Source organism: Macrobrachium rosenbergii, chromosome 40, assembly GCF_040412425.1.
Source record: "Macrobrachium rosenbergii isolate ZJJX-2024 chromosome 40, ASM4041242v1, whole genome shotgun sequence".
Taxonomy (NCBI): Eukaryota; Metazoa; Arthropoda; class Malacostraca; order Decapoda; family Palaemonidae; genus Macrobrachium; species Macrobrachium rosenbergii.
In genome coordinates this window covers 24,105,166-24,127,968 of record NC_089780.1, presented here as the reverse complement: position 1 = coordinate 24,127,968, position 22,803 = coordinate 24,105,166, and the positions used below count along the sequence as shown (strand labels likewise).

The 22,803-nt window shown below is 45.7% G+C and overlaps 6 protein-coding genes across 6 annotated transcripts in view; 5 read left to right on the top strand and 1 right to left on the bottom strand.

Annotated features, from left to right (window-relative positions):
- Positions 1-4: 4 nt before the first annotated feature.
- Positions 5-463, top strand: LOC136826371 (integumentary mucin C.1-like). The gene has a single exon (XM_067083629.1). The coding sequence runs from the start codon at positions 5-7 to the stop codon at positions 461-463; it is 459 nt and encodes a 152-aa protein (XP_066939730.1).
- Positions 464-1,897: 1,434 nt separating this feature from the next.
- LOC136826370 (salivary glue protein Sgs-3-like) lies at positions 1,898-2,476 on the top strand. The gene has a single exon (XM_067083627.1). The coding sequence runs from the start codon at positions 1,898-1,900 to the stop codon at positions 2,474-2,476; it is 579 nt and encodes a 192-aa protein (XP_066939728.1).
- Positions 2,477-3,092: 616 nt separating this feature from the next.
- Positions 3,093-3,887, top strand: LOC136826369 (salivary glue protein Sgs-3-like). Its single transcript, XM_067083626.1, has one exon. It carries the CDS (start codon positions 3,093-3,095, stop codon positions 3,885-3,887), a length of 795 nt encoding a protein of 264 aa, XP_066939727.1.
- Positions 3,888-4,130: 243 nt separating this feature from the next.
- LOC136826368 (mucin-2-like) lies at positions 4,131-18,365 on the top strand. Its single transcript, XM_067083625.1, has 2 exons — positions 4,131-11,778; positions 14,161-18,365. The coding sequence occupies exons 1-2, from the start codon at positions 4,131-4,133 to the stop codon at positions 18,363-18,365; spliced, it is 11,853 nt and encodes a 3,950-aa protein (XP_066939726.1).
- Positions 18,366-18,461: 96 nt separating this feature from the next.
- On the bottom strand, positions 18,462-20,984 carry LOC136826367 (uncharacterized). The gene has a single exon (XM_067083624.1). It carries the CDS (start codon positions 20,982-20,984, stop codon positions 18,462-18,464), a length of 2,523 nt encoding a protein of 840 aa, XP_066939725.1.
- The window catches only part of LOC136826366 (mucin-2-like), a 15,261-nt gene continuing 13,440 nt past the window's right edge, over positions 20,983-22,803 (top strand). The window contains exon 1 of the mRNA XM_067083623.1: positions 20,983-22,803. This exon is cut by the window's right edge and continues 1,252 nt beyond it. Within this exon, the coding sequence (XP_066939724.1) occupies positions 20,983-22,803 (1,821 nt within the window).

Here is a 22,803-nt window from a genome sequence, read left to right as displayed (position 1 = left end):
AACAATGGCCAATGCAGCTCATAAAACAAATCCATCACCTACAACGACCACTGCAGCTCATACAACAACTCCTTCACCTACAAGGACCACTGCAGCTCTTACAACAACTCCATCACAAACAATGCCCTCTGCAGTTCATACAACTCCATCACAAACAAAGAACACTGCAGCTCATTCAACAAATCCATCACCTACAACGACCACTGCAACTCATACAACAAATCCATCACCTACAACGACCACTGCAGCTCATACAACAACATCAACAACAGTCACTGCAGCTCATACAACAACTCCATCACCTACAACGACCACTGCAGCTCATTCAACCAATCCATCACCTGCAACAACCACTGCAGCTTATACAACAACTCCACCACCTACAAAGACCAATGCAGTTCATAAAACTAATCTCCAACAACAACCAATGCAGGTCATACACCGACTCCATCACCTAAAATGAGCAATCAGCTCACAAAGAACTCCATCATCAACAACCGCTACTGCAGCTCATACAACAACTCCATCACCTGCAACAACCACCGCAGCTCATACAACAAATCCATCACCTACAACGACCACTGCAGCTCACACAACGACTCCATCACCAACAATGATCACTGCAACTCATACAACAAATCCATCACCTACAACAGCCACTGCAGCTGATACGATAAATCCATCACCTACAACCACTGCAACTCATACAACTACTCCATTGCCAACAACGATCACTGCAACTCATACAACAACTCCATCATTTACAACGACCAACACAGCTCATACAAGAACTCCATCATTTACAACGACCAACAAGCTCATACAACAACTCCATCACCAACAACGACCACTGCAGCTCGCATACAACTCCATCACCTACAACAACCACCAGCTCATACAACAAATCCATCACCTGCAGCAACCACAGCAGCTCATACAACAAGTCCACCACCTGTAACGACCACTGCAGTTCATAAAACAACTCCATCTCCAGCAACAACCAATGCAGCTCACAACAATATCACCTAAAATGAGCAATGCAACTCATACAAGAACTCCATCATCAACAACGACCACTGCAGCTAATACAACAACTCCATCACCTACAACAACCACTGCAGCTCACAACAAATCCATCACCTACAACAACATTTTGCAGCTCACACAACAACTCCATCACCTACAATGACCACTGCAACATAAACAACTCCATCACCAACAACGACCACTGCAACTCATACAACAACTCCATCACCAACAACGATCACTACAACTCATACAACAACTCTATCACCAACAACGACCACTGAAACTCATACAACAACTCCATTACCAAACATAACCACTGTAACTCATACAACTACTGCAACACCAACAATCACCACTGCAACACATACAACTCCATCACCAACAACGACCACTGCAACTCATATGGCAACTCCATCACCAACAACAATCACTACAACTCATACAAAACTCCATCACCTCCAATGACTACTGCAGTTCATACAACTCCATTAACAACAATAACCACTGCAACTCATACAAATACTCTAACATCAACAATGACCACTGAAACTCATACAACAACTCCATCACCAACAATAAGCACAGTAGCTCATACAACAACTTCCTCAAAACCAGCATCCACTGCAACTCATACAACTCCATCACCAACAACGACCACTGACGGTCATACAACTCCATCCATCTCCTAAATCGACCACTCATACAACAACTCTATCACCAACAACGACAGCTCATACAACAACATCACCAACAACGACCACTGCAGTTCATAACAACCCCATCACCTACAACAACCACTGCAGCTCATACAATAACTCCACCACCAACACTGTCCACTACAGCTCATACAACAACTCCATCACCTACAATGACCATTGCAGCTCATACAACAACTCCATCACCTACAACAACCACTGCAGCTCATACAACAAATTTATCACCTACAACCACTGCAGTTCATACAATAACATCACCTACAACGACCACTGCAGCTCATACAACAACTCCATCACCTACAACCACTGCAGCTCATACAGCAAATCTATCAGCTACAACGACCACTGCAGTTCATACAACAACTCCATCACCAACAACGACCACTGCAGTTCATACAAAAACTCCATCACCTACAACAACGACTGCAGCTCATACAACAAATCTATCACCTAAAACAACCACTGCAGTTCATACAAAAACTCCATCACCTACAGCGACCACTGCAGCTCATACAATAACTCCATCACCTACAACGACCATTGCATTTCATGCAACAACTCCATCTCCAACAACGACCACTGCAGCTCATACAACACCTCCATCACCTACAACGACTACTGCAGCTCATAAAATAACTCCATCACATACAAAGACCACAGCAGCTCATACAACAACTCCATCACCTGCAACAACCACTGCAAATCATACAAAACTCCATCACCTACAATGACCACTGCAGCTCATACAACAACTCCATCACCAACAACGACCACTGCAACTCATACAACAACTCCATCACCAACAACGATCACTGCAGCTCATACAAAACTCCATCACCAACAATGACCACTGCAAATCATACAACCCCATCACAAGCAATGATCACTGCAACTCACACAACTACTCCAACACCAACAATGACCACTACAACTCATAAAAGAACTCCATCACCTACAACGACCACCGCAGCTCATGCAACAACTCCATCACCTACAACGACCACTGCAGCTCATACAAAACCTCCATCACCTACAACGGCCACTGCAGCTCGTAGAACAAATCAATCATCAACAACGACCACTGAAACTCGTGCAACAACTCCATCACCAAAAATAACCACTGCAACTCATACAACTTCTTCAACACCAACAATGACCACTGCAACTCATACAACAACTCCATCACCTACAACGACCACTGCAGCTCATACAATACCTCCATCACCAACAACGACCACTGCAGCTCATACAACAACTCCATCACCAACAACGACCACTGCAACTCATACAACAACTCCATCACCAACAACGACCACTGCAGCTCATACAAAAACTCCATCACCAACAATGACCACTGCAACTCATACAACCCCATCACAAGCAATGATCACTGCAACTCACACAACTATTCCAACACCAACAATGACCACTACAACTCATAAAAGAACTCCATCACCTACAACGACCACCGCAGCTCATACAACAACTCCATCACCTACAACGACCACTGCAGCTCATACAAAACCTCCATCACCTACAACGGCCACTGCAGCTCGTAGAACAAATCCATCATCAACAACGACCACTGAAACTCATGCAACAACTCCATCGCCAAAAATAACCACTGCAACTCATACAACTTCTTCAACACCAACAATGACTACCGCAAATCATACAACAACTTCATCACCTGCATGGACCACTGCAACTCATACAACAAATCCATCAACTACAATGACCACTGCAGCTCATACAACAACTACATCGCCTAAAAGGACCACTGCAGCTCATACAAATACTCCAACACCAACAACGACTACTACAGCTCATACAACTCCATCACTATCAACGACCACTGCACCTCACACAACAAATCCATCACCTACAACGACCACTGCAGCTCATACAACATATCTATCACCTGCAATGACCAATACAGCTCGTACAACAACTCCATCACCTACAATGACCACTGCAGCTCATACAACAACTCCAATACCAACAATGACCACCGCAGCTCATACAACAACTCCATCACCTACAACAGCCACTGCAGCTCATACAACAAATCCATCACCTACAACGACCGCTGCAGCTCATACAACAACTTTTTACCTACAAGGACCAATGCAACTCATATAACTCAATCACCAACAACGACCACTGCAGCTCATACAACTCAACACCTATAACGACCACTGCAGCTCATACAACAAATCTTTCACCTACAACTACCACTGCAGTTCATACAACAACCCCATTACAAACAATGGCCAATGCAGCTCATAAACAAATCCATCACCTACAACGACCACTGCAGCTCATACAACAACTCCTTCACCTACAAGGACCACTGCAGCTCTTACAACAACTCCATCACAAACAATGCCCTCTGCAGTTCATACAACAACTCCATCACAAACAAAGAACACTGCAGCTCATTCAACAAATCCATCACCTACAACGACCACTGCAACTCATACAACAAATCCATCACTTACAACGACCACTGCAGCTCATACAACAACAACATCAACAACAGTCACTGCAGCTCATACAACAACTCCATCACCTACAACGACCACTGCAGCTCATACAACCAATCCATCACCTGCAACAACCACTGCAGCTTATACAACAACTCCACCACCTACAATGACCAATGCAGTTCATAAAACTACTCCATCTCCAACAACAACCAATGCAGGTCATACACCGACTCCATCACCTAAAATGAGCAATGCAGCTCACACAAGAACTCCATCATCAACAACCGCTACTGCAGCTCATACAACAACTCCATCACCTGCAACAACCACTGCAGCTCATACAACAAATCCATCACCTACAACGACCACTGCAGCTCACACAACGACTCCATCACCAACAATGATCACTGCAACTCATACAACAAATCCATCACCTACAACAGCCACTGCAGCTGATACGATAAATCCATCACCTACAACCACTGCAACTCATACAACTACTCCATTGCCAACAACGATCACTGCAACTTATACAACAACTCCATCATTTACAACGACCAACACAGCTCATACAACAACTCCATCATTTACAACGACCAACACAGCTCATACAACAACTCCATCACCAACAACGACCACTGCAGCTCATACAACAACTCCATCACCTACAACGACCACTGCAGCTCATACAACAAATCCATCACCTGCAACAACCACTGCAGCTCATACAACAAGTCCACCACCTATAACGACCACTGCAGTTCATAAAACAACTCCATCTCCAACAACAACCAATGCAGCTCATACAACAATATCACCTAAAATGAGCAATGCAGCTCATACAAGAACTCCATCATCAACAACGACTACTGCAGCTAATACAACAACTCCATCACCTACAACAACCACTGCAGCTCATACAACAAATCCATCACCTACAACAACGACTGCAGCTCATACAACAACTCCATCACCAACAATGATCACTGCAACTCATACGACAACTCCTTCACCTACAATGGCCACTGCAGCTGATACAATAAATCCATCACCTACAACGACCAACGCAGCTCATACAACAACTCCATTAGAAACAACGATCACTGCAACTCATGCAACAGGTCCATCATTTACAACGACCAACGCAGCTCATACAACAACTTCATCACCTAAAAGGACCAGTGCAACTCATACAATAAATCTGTCACCTACAATGACCACTGCAGCTCATACGACAACTATATCACCTAAAAGGACCATGACAGCTCATACAACAACTACATCTTCAACAATGACCACTGCAGCTCATACAACAAATCCATTACCTACAAGGACCATTGCAGCTCATACAACAAATCCATCATCAACAACGACCACTGCAGCCCATAAAACAACTCCATCAGCAACAACGATTACTGCAACTCATACAACAACTCCATCACTTACAACGACCACTGCAGCTCATACAACAACTCCATCACCTACAATGACCACTGCAGCTCATACAGCAACTCCTTCACCTACAAGGACCACTGCAGCTCATACAACAACTCCATCACAAACAACGACCACTGCAGCTCATACAACAACTCCATCGCCTACAACGACCACTGCAGCTCATACAACAACTCCTTCACCTACAACTACCACTGCAGTTCATACAACAACTCTATCACCAACAACAACCACTGCAGCTCATACAACAACTCCATCACCAACAACGACTACTATAGCTCATACAACAAATCCATTACCTACAACGACCACTGCAGCTCATACAACAACTCCATCACCTACAACGATCACTGCAGCTCATACAAAAACTCCATCAACAACAACCACTGCAGCTCATACAACAACTCCTTCACCTACAAGGACCACTGCAGCTCATACAACAACTCCTTCACCAACAATGCCCTCTGCAGTTCATTCAACTACTCCATCACAAACAACGAACACTGCAGCTCTTTCAACAAATTCATCACCAACAATGACCACTGCAGCTCATACAACAACTCTATCACCTACAATGACCCCTGCAGCTCATACAACAACTCCATCACCAACAACGACCACTGCAGCTCATACAACAACTCCATCACCTACAACAACCACTGCACCCCATACAACAATTTCATCACCTCCAACGACCATTGCAGCTCATACAACAACTCCTTCACCTCCAACGACCACTGCAACTCGCACAACAACTCCATCACCAACAACGACCACTGCAGCCCATACAACAACTCCATCACCAACAATGACCACTGAAGTTCAGACAATTCTGTTAACCAAGAAAACTGCAGCTCATTCAATAACTCCATCACCAACAACAACCACTGCTGCGAGTACAACGACACCATCAGCAACAACGACCAGTATAGTTCATGCAACAACTCCATCACCAACAATGCTATCACCAACGACTTCAACTGCAACTCATACAACAACTTCACCAATAACAATGCCCACTTCAGCTCATTCAACAAATTCATCACTAACAAAGACCACTGCAGCTCATACAACAACACCATCAGCAACAACGCCCTCTGCAGTTCATAAAACAACTCCATCACCTACAACGACCACTGCAGCTCATACAACAAATCCATCACCAACAACGACCACTGCAACTCAAACAACAACTCAATCACCAACAACGACCACTGCAGCTCATACAACAACTCTATTACCATCAACCACCACTGCAGCTCAAACAACAACTCTGTCACAAGCAACAACCAATGCAACTCGTACAACAACTCCATTACCAACAACAACCACTGCAGCTTATATAACAACTCCATCACCAACAACAACCACTGCAGCTCCTACAACAACTCTATCACCAACAACAATCACTGCAGCTCATACAACAACTCCATCACCAATAACAACCAGAGCAGCTCATACAACAACTACATCACCACCAACCACCACTGCAGTTCATACAACAACGCCATCACTAACAACAGCCACTGCAGCTCATATAACAACTCCATCACCAAAAACAACTACTACAGTTCCTACAATAACTCTACCAACAACAACAACCACTACAGTTCAAAAAATATCTCCATCACCAACAACGACCACTACAGCACATAGAACAACTCCATCACCAACAACAACCACTGTATCACATACAAAAACTGCTGCCCTTACAAAAACTCCATCACCAATAACGACCACTGCAGCTAATACAACTCCATTACCAACAACAACCACAGCAGCTCATGCAACAACTCCATCACCAACAACATCCATTGCAGCTCATCCAACATCTCCATCACCAACAACGACCACTTCAACTCATGAAATAACACTAACAACAACCACTGCAGCTCATACAACAACTCTGTCACCGACGACAACCACTGCAGCTCAAACAATATCTCCATTACCAACAACAACCAAAGCAGCTCATTCAACAACTCCATCACCAATAACGACCACTGCAGCTCATAAAACAACTCCATCACCAACAACAACCACTGCAGTTCATACAACAACTCCACCACCAACAACGACTAATGTAGCTCAACAAACAACACCAACAACAACCACAGCAGCGCATACAACTCCATCACCAACAACGACCACTTCAGCTCATAAAACAACTCTGTCTGCAAACACCATAACTGCAGCTCACACAACTCCATCTAAAACAACCACTCCATCTGCAACCAACACAACTGCATCTCAAACAATGACTCCATCTGCAACCACCACAACTGCAGCTCAAACAACAACTCCATCTGGAACCACCACAACTGGAGCAAAAACAACGACCCCATCTGCAACCACCAACGCTGCACCTCAAACAACGACTCCATCTGTAACCACCACAGCTGCAGCTCACACAATTACTCCATCTGCATCCACCACAACTACAGCTCAAACAACAACTCCATCTGCAACCATCATAACTGCAGCTCTAACAACGACTCCATCTGCAACAACCACAACTGTAGCTCAAACAACAACTCCATCAGCAACCATCACAACTGCAGCTAAAACAACAACTCCATCTGCAACCATCACAACTGCAACTCTAACAACGACTCCATCTGCAACCACCAAAACTACTGCTCAAACAGTAACTCCAACTGCAGCCACCACAACTGCAGCTAAGAAAACAATTCCATCTGCAAACACCACATCTACAGCTCAAACATCGACTCCATCTGCAGCCCCCACAACTGCAGCTCAAGCAACAATTACATCTGCAACTACCACAACTGCACCTCAAACAACGACTCCATCTGCAACCATCAAAACTGCAGCTCAAACAGCAACTCCATCTGCAACCACCGTACCTGCAGCTCAAACAACCACTCCATCTGCAGCCACCAAAACTGCAGCTCAAACAACAACTCTATCTACAACCACCAACACAACTGCAGATCAAACAATAACTCCTTCTGCAACCACTACAACTGCAGCTCAAACAACTTCATATGCAATCACCAATATTGCATCTCAAACAAGGTCTACATCTGCAACCGCCACAACTACAGCTCAAACAACAATTCCATCTGCAACAGCCACAACTGCAGCTCAAACAAGAACTCCATCAGCAACCACCACAACTGCATCTAAAACAACGACTCTATCTGCAACCAACACAACTGCAGCTCAAACAGCGAATACATCTGCAACCAGCAGAACTGCAGCTCAAACAACTTCTGCAACCAAAACAACTGCACCTCAAACAACGATTCCATCTGCAACAACCATAACTGAAGCTCTAACAATAACTCCATCTGCAACCATCACAACTGCAGCTCAGGCAACGACTCCATCTGCAACCAATACAACTGTAGCTCAAACAACGACTCCCTCTACAACCACCACAACTGCAGCTCCAACATCAAGTTCGCCCGCAACCACCACAACAGCAGTTCAAATAACAAGTACAACTGCAACCACCACAAATGCAGCTCAAACAACAACTCCTTCTGTAACCACCACAACAGCAGCTCAAATAACAAGCACAACTGCAACTGCCACAAATGCAGCTCAAACAACAACTCCTTCTGCAACCACCACAACTGCAGCTCAAACAACAACTTCGTCTGCAACCACCACAACTGCAGCTCACACAACAACCCCATCTGCAACCACCACAACTACACCTCAAACAACAACATCTGTAACCACCACAATTGCACCTCAAACAACAACTCCAACTTCAACCACCAAAACTGCAGCTCAAACAATGGCTCATTCTACAATCACCACAACTGCTGCTCAAACAACAACTCCATCTGCAAACACCACAACTGCAACTCAAACTGCAACTTCATCTACAACCATCACAACTGCACCTCAAACAACATCTGGAACCAAAACAACTGCACCTAAAACAACAACACCTGCAACCACCACAACTGCAGGTCAAACAATGACTCCATCTGCAACCACCACAACTGCAGCTCAAACAAGGACACCGTCTGCAACCACCACAGCTGCAGCTCAAACAACAACTCCATCTGCAACCACCACAACTGCAGATCAAACAACAACTCCATCTCCAACCACCACAACTACAGCTTATACAATGACTCCATCTGCAAACACCACAACTGCAGCTCAAACAACTACATTTGCAACCAGAACAACTGCAGCTCAAACAACAACTCCACCTGCAACCACCACAACTACAGCTCATACAACGACTTCATCTGTAACCACCACAACTGCAGCTCAAACAACAGCTTCATCTGCAACCACCACAACTGCTCCTCAAACAATGACTCCATCTGCAACTGCTACAGCTTCAACTCATACAACTCCTTCTGCAACCACCAAAACTGCAGCTTACAAAAAAACTCCATCTGCAACCACCACAACTGCAACCCAAACAAGAACTCCATCTGTAACAACCACAACTGCACCTCAAACAATGATTCCATCTGCAACCACCACAACTGCAACTCAAACAATGTCTCCATCTGCAACCACAAAAACTGCAGCTATGACAACTCCACGTGCAACCACCACAACTACAGCTCAAACATCGACTCCACCTGCAACCACCACAACTGCAGCTAAAACAACGACTCCATCTGCAACCACCACAACTACAGCTCAAACAATAACTCCATCTGCAACTACCTCAACTGCTGCTGACACAACAACTCCATACAGAACCAACACAAGTGTAGCTCAAACAACAACACCGTCTGGATCCACCACAACTGCAGCTCAAAAAACAACTCCACCTGCCACCATCACAACTGCAACTCATACAACGACTCCATCTGCAATCACCAAAACTGCACCTCAATCAACAACTTCACCTGTAATCACCACTCCATCGGCAACCACAAAAACTGCAGCCCAAACAACAATTCCATCTATAACCACCAACACAACTGCAGCTCAAACAAAAACTCCTTCTGCAACCACCACAACTGCAGCTCAAACATCAACTTCATCTGCAACCACCAAAGTTGCAGCTCAAACAAGTCAATCTACAATCACCACAACTGCAGTTCAAACAAGGACTCCATCTGCAACTGCCACAACTGTAGCTCAAACAACGATTCCATCTGCAACAAACACAACTGCAGTTCAAAAAAGAACTCCATCAGCAACCACCACAACTGCTTCTCAAACAACGACTCTATATGCAACCAACACAACTGCAGTTCAAACAACGAATACATTTGCAACCAGCAAAGCTGCAGTTCAAACAACAACTCCATCTACAACCACCACAACTGCAGCTCAAACAACAACACCTGCAACCAGTAAAACTGCAGCTCAAACAACAACTCCATCAGCAACCACCACAACTGCACCTCAAACACCGATTCCATCTGCAACAAACACAACTGCAGCTCAAATAATAACTCCATCTGCAACCACCACAACTGCAGCTCACACAACGACTCCATCTGCAACCACTACAACTGCAACTCAAACATCAACTTCGTCTCCAACCACCACAACAGCAGCTCAAATAACAACTCTATCTAGACCCACCACAATTGCAGCTCAAAGAATAACTCCATCTGCAACCACCACAACCGCAGCTCACGCAACAACTACGTCTACAACCAGCACAAATGCACCTCAAAAAACAACTTCGTCTGCAACTACCACACCTGCAGCTCAAACAACAACCCCATCTGCAACCATCACAACAGCACCTCAAACAACATCTAGAACCACCACAACTGCAGCTCAAACAACTCTAACTGCAACCATCACAACTGCACCTCAAACATCTAGAACCACCACAACTGCAGCTCAAACAACTCCAACTGCAACCACCCCAACTGCAGCTCAAACAACTACTCCATCTGCAACCACCACAACTACAGATCAAACAACAACTTCGTCAGCAACCACCACAACTGCAGCTGAAACAACACCATCTGGAACCACCACAACTACACCTCAAACAACACCTTCTGGAACCACCAAAACTTCAGCTCTAACAACAATTCCAACTTCAACCACAACAACTGCAGCCCAAACAACAACTCCTTCTGCAACCACCACAACTGCAGCTCAAACATCAACTACAATTGCAACCACCAAAGTTGCAGCTCAAACAAGTTCATCTACAATCACCACAACTGCAATTAAAACAAGGACTCCATCTGCAACTGCCACAACTGTAGCTCAAACAACGACTCTATCTGCAACCAACACAACTGCAGCTCAAACAACGAATACATTTGCAACCAGCAAAAGTGCAGTTCAAACAACAACTCCATCTGCAACCACCACAACTGAAGCTCAAACAGCAACAACACCTGCAACCAGTAAAACTGCAGCTCAAACAACAACTTCATCAGCAACCACCACAACTGCACCTCAAACAACGATTCCATCTGCAACAAACACAACTGCAGCTCAAACAATAACTCTCTCCTCAATCACCACAACTGCATCTCAAACAACAACATCTGGAACCACAACAACTGCACATCAAACAACAACTCCAACTACAATCATCACAACTGTAGCTCAAAAAACAACCCCATCTGCAACCATCACAACTGCACCTCATACAACAACATCAGGAACCACCACAACTGCAACTCAAACAACAATTCCAACTGCAACCACCACAACTGCACCTCAGAAAACAACTTCATCTGCATCCACCACAACTGCAGCTCAAAAAATAACCCTATCTGCAACCACCACAACTGCATCTGAAACAACATCATCGGGAACCAGCACAGCAGCACCTCAAACAACAACCTCAACTGCAACCATCGCAACTGCAGCTCAAACAATGACACCATCTGCAACCACCACAACTGCTGATCAAACAACAACTCCATCTGCAAACACCACAACTGCAACTCAAACAAGAACTTCGTCTACAACCACCGCAACTGCAGCTCAGACAACAACTCCAACTGCAACCACCACAGCTGCAGCTCAAACAATAACTCCATCTGCAACCACCACAACTACACCGCAAACAATAGCTCCATCTGCAACCACCACAACTACACTGCAAACAACAATTCCATCTGCAACAAACACAAGTGCAGCTAAAACAGTGACTCAATTTGCAGCCACCACAACTGAAACTCATACAATGTCTCCGTCTGCAACCACTACAGCTTCAACTCATACAACTCCTGCAACTACCACAACTACAGCTTACAATCCAACCCCATCTGCAACCACCACAACTGCAGCTCAAACACCAACTCGATCTGCAAACACAACAACTGCACCTCAAACAATGACTGCATCTGCAACCAACACAACTGCAACTCAAACAACGTTTCCATCTGCAACCAACACAACTGCAGCTCAAACAACAACTCCATCTGCAGCCACCACAACTGCACCTCAAACAACAACTCTATCTGCAACCACCACAACTGCAGCTCAAACAACGACTCCATCTGCAACCACCAAAACTGCAGCTCACACAATGACCCCATCTGCAACCACCACAACTGCAGTTCAAACAAAAACTCAATCTGCAACCACCACAACTTCAGCTAAAACAACAACTTCATCAGCAACCACCACAACTGCAGCTCAAACAACGACTCCATCTGCAACCACCGCAACTGCAGCTCAAACAACTCCATCTGCAACCACCACAATTGCAGCTCACAAAACAACTCCATCTGCAACCCACACAACGGCACCTCAAACAACAACTCCATCTGCCACCACCACAACTGCACTTCAAACAACGACTCCTTCTGCAACCACCACAACTGCAGCTCAAACAACAGCTTCATCTGCAACCACCACAACTGCAGCTCAAACAACAACTCCATCTGCAACCAGCACAACTGCAGCTCTCACAATGACTCCATCTGCAACCACCACAGCAGCACATCATACAACCCCATCTGCTACAACCACAACTGCAGCTCACAAAACAACTCCATCTGCAACCACCACAACTGCAGGTCACACACAAACTCCATCTGCAGCTACCACAACTGCATCCCATACAGCAACTCCATCTGCAACTACCACAACTACACCTCACGCAACAACTCCAACTGGATTCACCATAACTACAGGGCACACAACAACTCCATCTGTAACCTCCACAACTGCAGCTCATACAAAAACTCCATCTGCAACCACCACAACTACTGCTCACACAACAACTCCATCTGCAACCATCACAACTACAGCTCACACAACAACTCCAACTGCAACCACCACAACTGTAGGTCACACAACTTCATCTGCAACCACCACAACTGCAGCTCAAACAATAACTCCATCTTCAACCACCAAAGATGCAACTCATATAACTCCACCTGCAAACACTACAACTGCAGCTCACAAAACAACTCCATCTGTAATCACCACAACTGCAGCTCATACAACTCCATCTGCAACCACCACAACTACACCTCAAACAACGACTCCATCTGCAACTACAACTGCAGCTCAAACAATGACTTCATCTGTAACCACTACAACTGCTGCTCAAACAACAACTCCATCTGCAAACACCACAGCTGCAACTCAAACTTCAACATCATCTACAACCACCACAACTGCACCTCAAACAACATCTGGAACCACAACAACTACACCTCAAACAACAACTCCAACTGCAACCACCATAACTGCAGCTCAAACAAAAACTCCATCTGCAACCACCACAACTGCTGCTCAAACAACAACTCCATCTGCAAACACCACAGCTGCAACTCAAACAACAGCTTCGTCTACAACCACCACAACTGCAGCTCAAACAACAACTCCACCTGCAACCACCACAACAGCAAGTCAAACAATGACTCCATCTGCAACCACCGCAGCGACAGCTCAAACAAGGACACCATCTGCAACCACCAATGCTGCACCTCAAACAACCCCATCTGCAACCACCACAACTACAGCTCAAACATCTCCATCTACAACCACCACAACTGCACCACAAACAATTCCATCTGCAACCATCACAACTGCAGCTCAAACAACAACTCCATCTGCAACCACCACACGTGTACCTCAAAAAACGACTCCACCTCCAACCACCACAACTGCAGCTCACACAATGACTCCATCCGCAACCACCACAGCTGCATCTCATACAACCCCATCTGCAACCACCACAACTGCAGGTCATAAAACAACTCCATCTGCAACCACCACAAATGCAGGTCACACAGCACCTTCATCTGCAACCAGCACAACTGCAGCTCAAACAACAACTCCATCTGCAACCACCACAGATGCAACTCATATAACCCCATCTGCAACCAGCACAACTGCAGGCCACACAACAACTTCATCTGCAACCACCACAACTGCAGCTCAAACAGCAACTCCATCTGCAACCATCACAGATGCAACTCATACAACCCCATCTGCAACCACCACAACTGCAGCTCAAACAACAACTCCATCTGTAACCACCACAGATGCAACTCATATAACTGTATCTGCAATCACTACAAAAACCATAACTGCACCTCAAACAGCAACATCTAAAACCACAACAACTGCACCTCAAACAACAACTCCAACTGCAACCACTACAACTGTAGCTCAAGAAACAACCCCATCTGCAACCACCACAACTGCACCTCAAACAACATCTGGAACCACCACAACTGCAACTCAAACAATGATTCCATCAGCAACCAACACAACTGCACCTCGAACAATGACTCCTTTTGCAACCACCACAACGGTAGCTCATACAGTGACTCCATTTGCAACCACTACAGTTTCAACTCCTATAACTCCTTCTGCAACCACCACAACTGCAGCTTACAATACAACTCCATCTGCAACCTCCACAACTGCACCTCAAACAACGACTCCATCTGCAACCACCACAACTGCACCTCAAACAGTGCCTCCATCCGCAACCATCACAACTGCAACTCAAATAACGTCCCCATCTGCAACCACCACAACTGCAGCTAAAACAACACCTCCATCTGCAACCACCACAACTGCAGCTCAAACAACAACTCAATCTGCAACCACCACAACTGCAGCCCAAACAACAACTCCATATGCAACCACCACAATTGTACCTGAAACAACGACTCCATCACCAATTACGACCACAACTGCAGCTCATACAATGACTCCATCTGCAACCACCACAGCTGCAACTCATACAACTCCATCTGTAACCACCACTGTAACTGAAACAACGACTCCATCTGCAACCACCACAACTGAAGCTCACACAATGACCCCATCTGCAACCACCACAACTGCAGCTCAAACAACAACTCCATCTGCAACCACCACAACTGCAGCTCAAACAACATCAGCAACCACCACAACTGCAGCTCAAACAACGACTCCATCTGCAAATACCACAACTGCAGCTCAAACAATAACTCCATTTGCCACCACCACAACTGCAGCTCAAACAATAACTCCATTTGCCACCACCACAACTGCAGCTCAAACAACTCTATCCGCAATCATCACAATTGCAGCTCACAAAACAACTCCATCTGCAACCACCACAACTGCACCTCAAACAACAACTCTATCTGCAACCACCACTACTGCACCTCAAACGACTCCATCTGCAACCACCACAACTGCAGCTCAAACAACAGCTCCATCTGCAACCACCACAACTGCAGGTCACACAACTCCATCTGCAGCTACCACAACCGCACCTCATACAGCAACTCCATCTGCAACTAACACAACTATTGCTCATACAACTCCATCACCAATTACGACCACAACAGCAGCTCAAACAACTCCATCTGCAACGTCCACAACTGCAGGTCACACAACAACTCCATCTGTAACCACCACAACTGCAGCTCGAACAACAACTCCATCTGGATCCACCACAACTGCAGCTCACACAACTCCATCACCAGTTACGACCATAACTGCAGCTCAACCAACAGCTCCTTCTACAGCTGCCACAACTGCACTTCATACAACAATTCCATCTTCAACTACCACAACTGCAGTTCACACAACAACACCATCTGTAACCACCACAACTGTAGCTCATACAACTCCATCACCAATCAGGACAATTGCAAAGCATACACTAACTCCATTTCCTACAATGACAACTGCAGTTCATACAATTACTCCATCAACAACCATGCCCACTGCAGTTCATGTGACTCCATCAACAACCACCACAACTGCAGCTCAAACAACAACTCCAGTGCCAACCACATCAACTGGAGGACAAACAACAACCCCAGTACTAACCACAACTGGAGGACAAACGAATACCCCAGTTCTAACTACGACAACTGCAGCACAAACAACAACCCCAGTACTAACCACAACTGGAGGACAAACAACAACCCCAGTACTAACCACAACTGGAGGACAAACAACAACCCCAGTACTAACCACAACTGGAGGACAAACAACAACCCCAGTACTAACCACAACTGGAGGACAAATGACAACCCCAGAACTAACCACGACAACTGTATCACAAACAACCCCAGTACAAACCACAACTGGAGGACAAACGACAACCCCAGTACTAACCATAACTGGAGGACAAACAGCAACTCCAATACTTACTACAACTGGAGGACAAACAACAACCACATTACTAACCACAACTGGAGAACAAACGACAACCTCAGTACTAACCACGACAAATGCAGCACAAACAACAACCCCAGTACTAACCACGACAACTGCAGCACACACAACAACCCCAGTAATAATCACAACTAGAGGACAAACAACAACCACAGTACTAACCACAACTGAAGGACAAACGTCAACCCCAGTACTAACCACGACAACTGCAGCACAAACAATAACCCCAGTACTAACCACAACTGGAGGACAAACAACAACCCCAGTACTAACCACGACAACCACAGCACAAACAACAACCCCAGTACTAACCACAACTGGAGCACAATCGACAACACCAGTACTAACCACAACTGGAGGACAAGCTACAACCCAATTACTATCCACGACAACTGCAGCACGAACGACAACCCCAGTACTAACCACAACTGGAGGACAAGCTAGAACCCAAGTACTATCCACGACAACTGCAGCAAAAACAACAACCCCAGTACTAACCACGACACCTGTAGCACAAACAATAACCCCAGTACAAACCAAAACTGGAGGACAAACAACAACCCCAGTACTATCCACAACTGGAGGACAAACAACAACCCCAGTACTAACCACGACAACTGCAGCACAAACAACAACCCCAGTACTACCTACAACTGGAGGACAAACAACAACCCCAGTACTAACCACAACTGGAGGACAAACAACAACCCCATTATTAACCACAACAACTGCAGCACAAACAACAACCCCAGTACTAACCAAAACTGGACGACAAACGACAACCCCAGTAATAACCACAAATGGAGGACAAACGACAACCTCAGTATTAACCACAATTGGAGGACAAACAACAACACCAGTACCCATGACAACTAGCACAAACAACAACCCCAGTACCAACTATGACAACTGTAGCACAAACAACAACCCCAGTACTAACCACAACTGGAGGACAAACGAAAACTGTAGTACAACTACAACTGGAGAACAATCAACAACCCCAGTACTAACCAGGACAACTGCAGCACAAACAACAACCACAGTACACCACAGCTGGAGGACAAACGACAACCCCAGTACAAACCAAGACAAATGAATCACAAACAACAACCCCAGTACTAACAATGACAACTGCAACACAAACAACAACCCAGCACTAACAACAACTGGAGAACAAACAACAACCCCAGTATTAACTAACTGCAGCACAAACAACAACCCCAGTACTAACCACGACAACTGCAGCACAAACAACAACCCCAGTACTAACCACAACTGGAGGACAAACAACAACCTCAGTATTAACCACAATTGGAGGACAAACAACAACACCAGTACTAACCACAACTGGAGGACAAACAACAACCCCAGTACTAACCATGACAACTACAGCACAAACAACAACCCCAGTACCAACCATGACAACTGTAGCACAAACAACAACCCCAGTACTAACCACAACTGGAGGACAAACGAAAACCCCAGTACTAACTACAACTGGAGAACAATCAACAACCCCAGTACTAACCAGGACAACTGCAGCACAAACAACAACCACAGTACTTACCACAGCTGGAGGACAAACGACAACCCCAGTACAAACCAAGACAAATGAATCACAAACAACAACCCCAGTACTAACCATGACAACTGCAACACAAACAACAACCCCAGCACTAACAACAACTGGAGAACAAACAACAACCCCAGTATTAACCACGACAACTGCAGCACAAACAACAACCCCAGTACTAACCACAACTGGAGGACAAACAACAACCCCAGTACTAACCACAACTGGAGGACAAATGACAACCCCAGTACTAACCACAACTGGAGCACAAACGACAACCTCAGTACTAACCACGACAACTGCAGCACAAACAATGACCCCAGTACTAACCACAACTGGAGGACAAACAACCCCAGTACTAACCACAACTGGAGGACAAACAACCCCAGTACTAACCACAACTGGAGGACAAACAACCCCAGTACTAACCACAACTGGAGGACAAACGACAACCCCAGTACTAACCACGACAACTGCAGCACAAACAACAACACCAGTACTAACCACAACTGGAGGACAAACAACAACCCTAGTACTAACCACAACTAGAGGACAAACGACAACCCCAGTACTAACCACGACAATTGCAGCACAAACAACAACCCCAGTATCTACCACAACTGGAGGAGAAACAATAACCCCAGTACTATCCAAGACAAGTGTAGCACAAACAACAACCCCAGTACTAACCACAACTGGAGGACAAACAACAACCCCAGTACTAACCACAACTGAAGGACAAACAACAACCCCAGTACTAACCACGACAGCTGCAGCGCAAACAACAACCCCAGTACCTTCCAGAACTGGAGGACAAACGACAACCCCAGTACTAACCACGAAAACTGCAGCACAAACAACAACCCCCTTACTTACCACGACAACTGCAGCACAAACAACAACCCCAGTACTAACCACAACTGGAGGATAAACAACCACAACTGGAGGACAAACAACAACCCCAGTACTTACCAAAACTGCAGCACAAACAACAACCCCAGTATTAACCACAACTGCAGCACAAACAACAACCCCAGTAGTAACCACAACTGGAGGACAAACAACAACCCCAGTACTAACCATAACTGGAAGACAAACAACCCCAGTAATAACCACAACTGGAGGACAAACAACAACCCTAGTACTAACCACAACTAGAGGACAAACGACAACCCCAGTACTAACCATGACAATTGCAGCACAAACAACAACCCCAGTATCTACCACAACTGGAGGACAAACAATAACCCCAGCACTATCCACGACAAGTGTAGCACAAACAACCCCAGTACTAACCACAACTGGAGGACAAACAACAACCCCAGTACTAACCACAAATGAAGGACAAACAACAACCCCAGTACTAACCACGACAACTGCAGCGCAAACAACAACCCCAGTACCTTCCAGAACTGGAGGACAAACGACAACCCCAGTACTAACCACGAAAACTGCAGCACAAACAACAACCCCCTTACTTACCACGACAACTGCAGCACAAACAACAACCCCAGTACTAACCACAACTGGAGGACAAACAACAACCCCAGTACTTACCAAAACTGCAGCACAAACAACGACCCCAGTATTAACCACAACTGCAGCACAAACAACAACCCCAGTACTAACCACAAATGGAGAACAAACTACAACCCAAGTACTAACCACGACAACTGCAGCACAAACAACACCAGTACTAACCACAACTGGAGGACAAAGAACAACCCCAGTACTAACCACAACTGGAGGACAAACAACAACCCCAGTACTAACCACGACAACTGCAGCACAAACAACCCCAGTACTAACCACAACTGGAGGACAAACAACAACCGCAGTACTAGACACAACTGGAGGACAAACGACAACCCCAGTACTAACCACGACAACTGCAGCACAAACAACAACACCAGTACTAACCACAACTGGAGGACAAACAACAACCACAGAACTAACCACAACTGGAGGACAAACGAATACCCCAGTACTAACCACGACAACTGCAGCACAAACAACCCCAGTGTCAACCACAACTGGAGGACAAATGACAACCCCAGTACTAACCACAACTGGAGCACAAACGACAACCCCAGTACTAACCATGACAACTGCAGCACAAACAACAACCCCAGTACTAACCATGACAACTGCAGCACAAACAACAACCCCAGTACTAACCACGACAATTGCAGCACAAACAACAACCCCAGTACTAACCACGGCAACTGCAGCACAAACAACAACCCCAGTACTAACCACAACTGGAGGGCAAATGACAACCCCACTACTAACCACGACAACTGCAGCACAAACAACAACACCAGTACTAACCACAACTGGAGGACAAACAACAACCACAGTACTAACCACAACTGGAGGACAAGCGACAGCTCCACCACTAACCACGACAACTGCAGCACAAACAACAACTCAACTACTAACCACAACTGGAGGACAAACGACAACCCCAGTACTAACAACAACTGGAGGACAAACAACAACCCCAGTGCTAACCATGACAACTGCAGCACAAACAACAACCCCAGGACAAACCACGAGAACTGTAGCACAAACAATAACCCCAGTACTAACCACAACTGGAGGACAAACGACAAACCCAGTACTAACCACAACTGGAGGACAAACGATAACCCCAGTACTAACCATGACAATTGCAGCACAAGCAACAACCCCAGTACCTACCACAACTGGAGGACAAACAATAACCTCAGTACTAACCACTTCAAGTGTAGCACAAACAACAACCCCAGTACTAACCACAACTGGAGGACAAACAACAACCCCAGTACTAACCACAACTGGAGGACAAACAACAACCCCAGTACTAACCAGGACAACTGAAGCGCAAACAACAACCCCAGTACCTTCCAGAACTGGAGGACAAACGACAACCCCAGTACTAACCACGAAAACTGCAGCACAAGCAACAACCCCTTTACTTACCACGACAACTGCAGCACAAACAACCCCAGTACTAACCACAACTGGAGGACAAACGACAACCCCAGTACTAACCACGACAACTGCAGCACAAACAACAACCCCAGTACTAACCACAACTGGAGGACAAACAACAACCCCAGTACTTACCACAACTGCAGCACAAACAACAACCCCAGTATTAACCACAACTGCAGCACAAACAACACCCCCATTACTAACCACAAATGGAGAACACACTACAGCCCAAGTACTAACCACGACAACTGCAGAACAAACAACACCAGTACTAACCACAACTGGAGGACAAAGAACAACTCCAGTACTAACCACAACTGGAGGGCAAACAACAACCCCTGTACTAACCACGACAACTGCAGCACAAACAACAACCCCAGTACTAACCACAACTGGAGGACAAACAACAAACGCAGTACTAGACACAACTGGAGGACAAATGACAACCCCAGTACTAACCACGACAACTGCAGCACAAACAACAACACCAGTACTAACCACAACTGGAGGACAAACAACAACCACAGTACTAACCACAACTGGAGGACAAACGAATACCCCAGTACTAACCACGACAACTGCAGCACAAACAACAACCCCAGTGCCAACCACAACTGGAGGACAAACGACAACCCCAGCACTAACCACAACTGGAGCACAAACGACAACCCCAGTACTAGCCACGACAACTGCAGCACAAACAACAACCCCAGTACTAACCACGACAACTGCAGCACAAACAACAACCCCAGTACTAACCACGACAACTGCAGCACAAACAACAACCCCAGTACTAACCACAACTGGAGGACAAACAACCTCGGTACTAAACACAACTGGAGGGCAAACAACAACCCCACTACTAACCACAACAACTGCAGCACAAACAACAACACCAGTACTAACCACAACTGGAGAACAAACAACAACCACAGTACTAACCACAACTGGAGGACAAGCGACAGCTCCACCACTAACCACG

Bases quoted from the DNA above. Each gene is read 5' to 3' on its own strand.
- LOC136826371 (XM_067083629.1), top strand. From the start codon at position 5: ATGGCCAATGCAGCTCATAAAACAAATCCATCACCTACAACGACCACT.
- LOC136826370 (XM_067083627.1), top strand. From the start codon at position 1,898: ATGACCATTGCAGCTCATACAACAACTCCATCACCTACAACAACCACT.
- LOC136826369 (XM_067083626.1), top strand. From the start codon at position 3,093: ATGACCACTGCAACTCATACAACCCCATCACAAGCAATGATCACTGCA.
- LOC136826368 (XM_067083625.1), top strand. From the start codon at position 4,131: ATGCCCTCTGCAGTTCATACAACAACTCCATCACAAACAAAGAACACT. The intron at 11,779-14,160 runs TTGCAACCACCA...CAATGACTTCAT, and splicing joins AGCTCAAACATCAACTACAA to CTGTAACCACTACAACTGCT.
- LOC136826367 (XM_067083624.1), bottom strand. From the start codon at position 20,984: ATGGTTAGTACTGGGGTTGTTGTTTGTGCTGCAGTTGTCATGGTTAGT.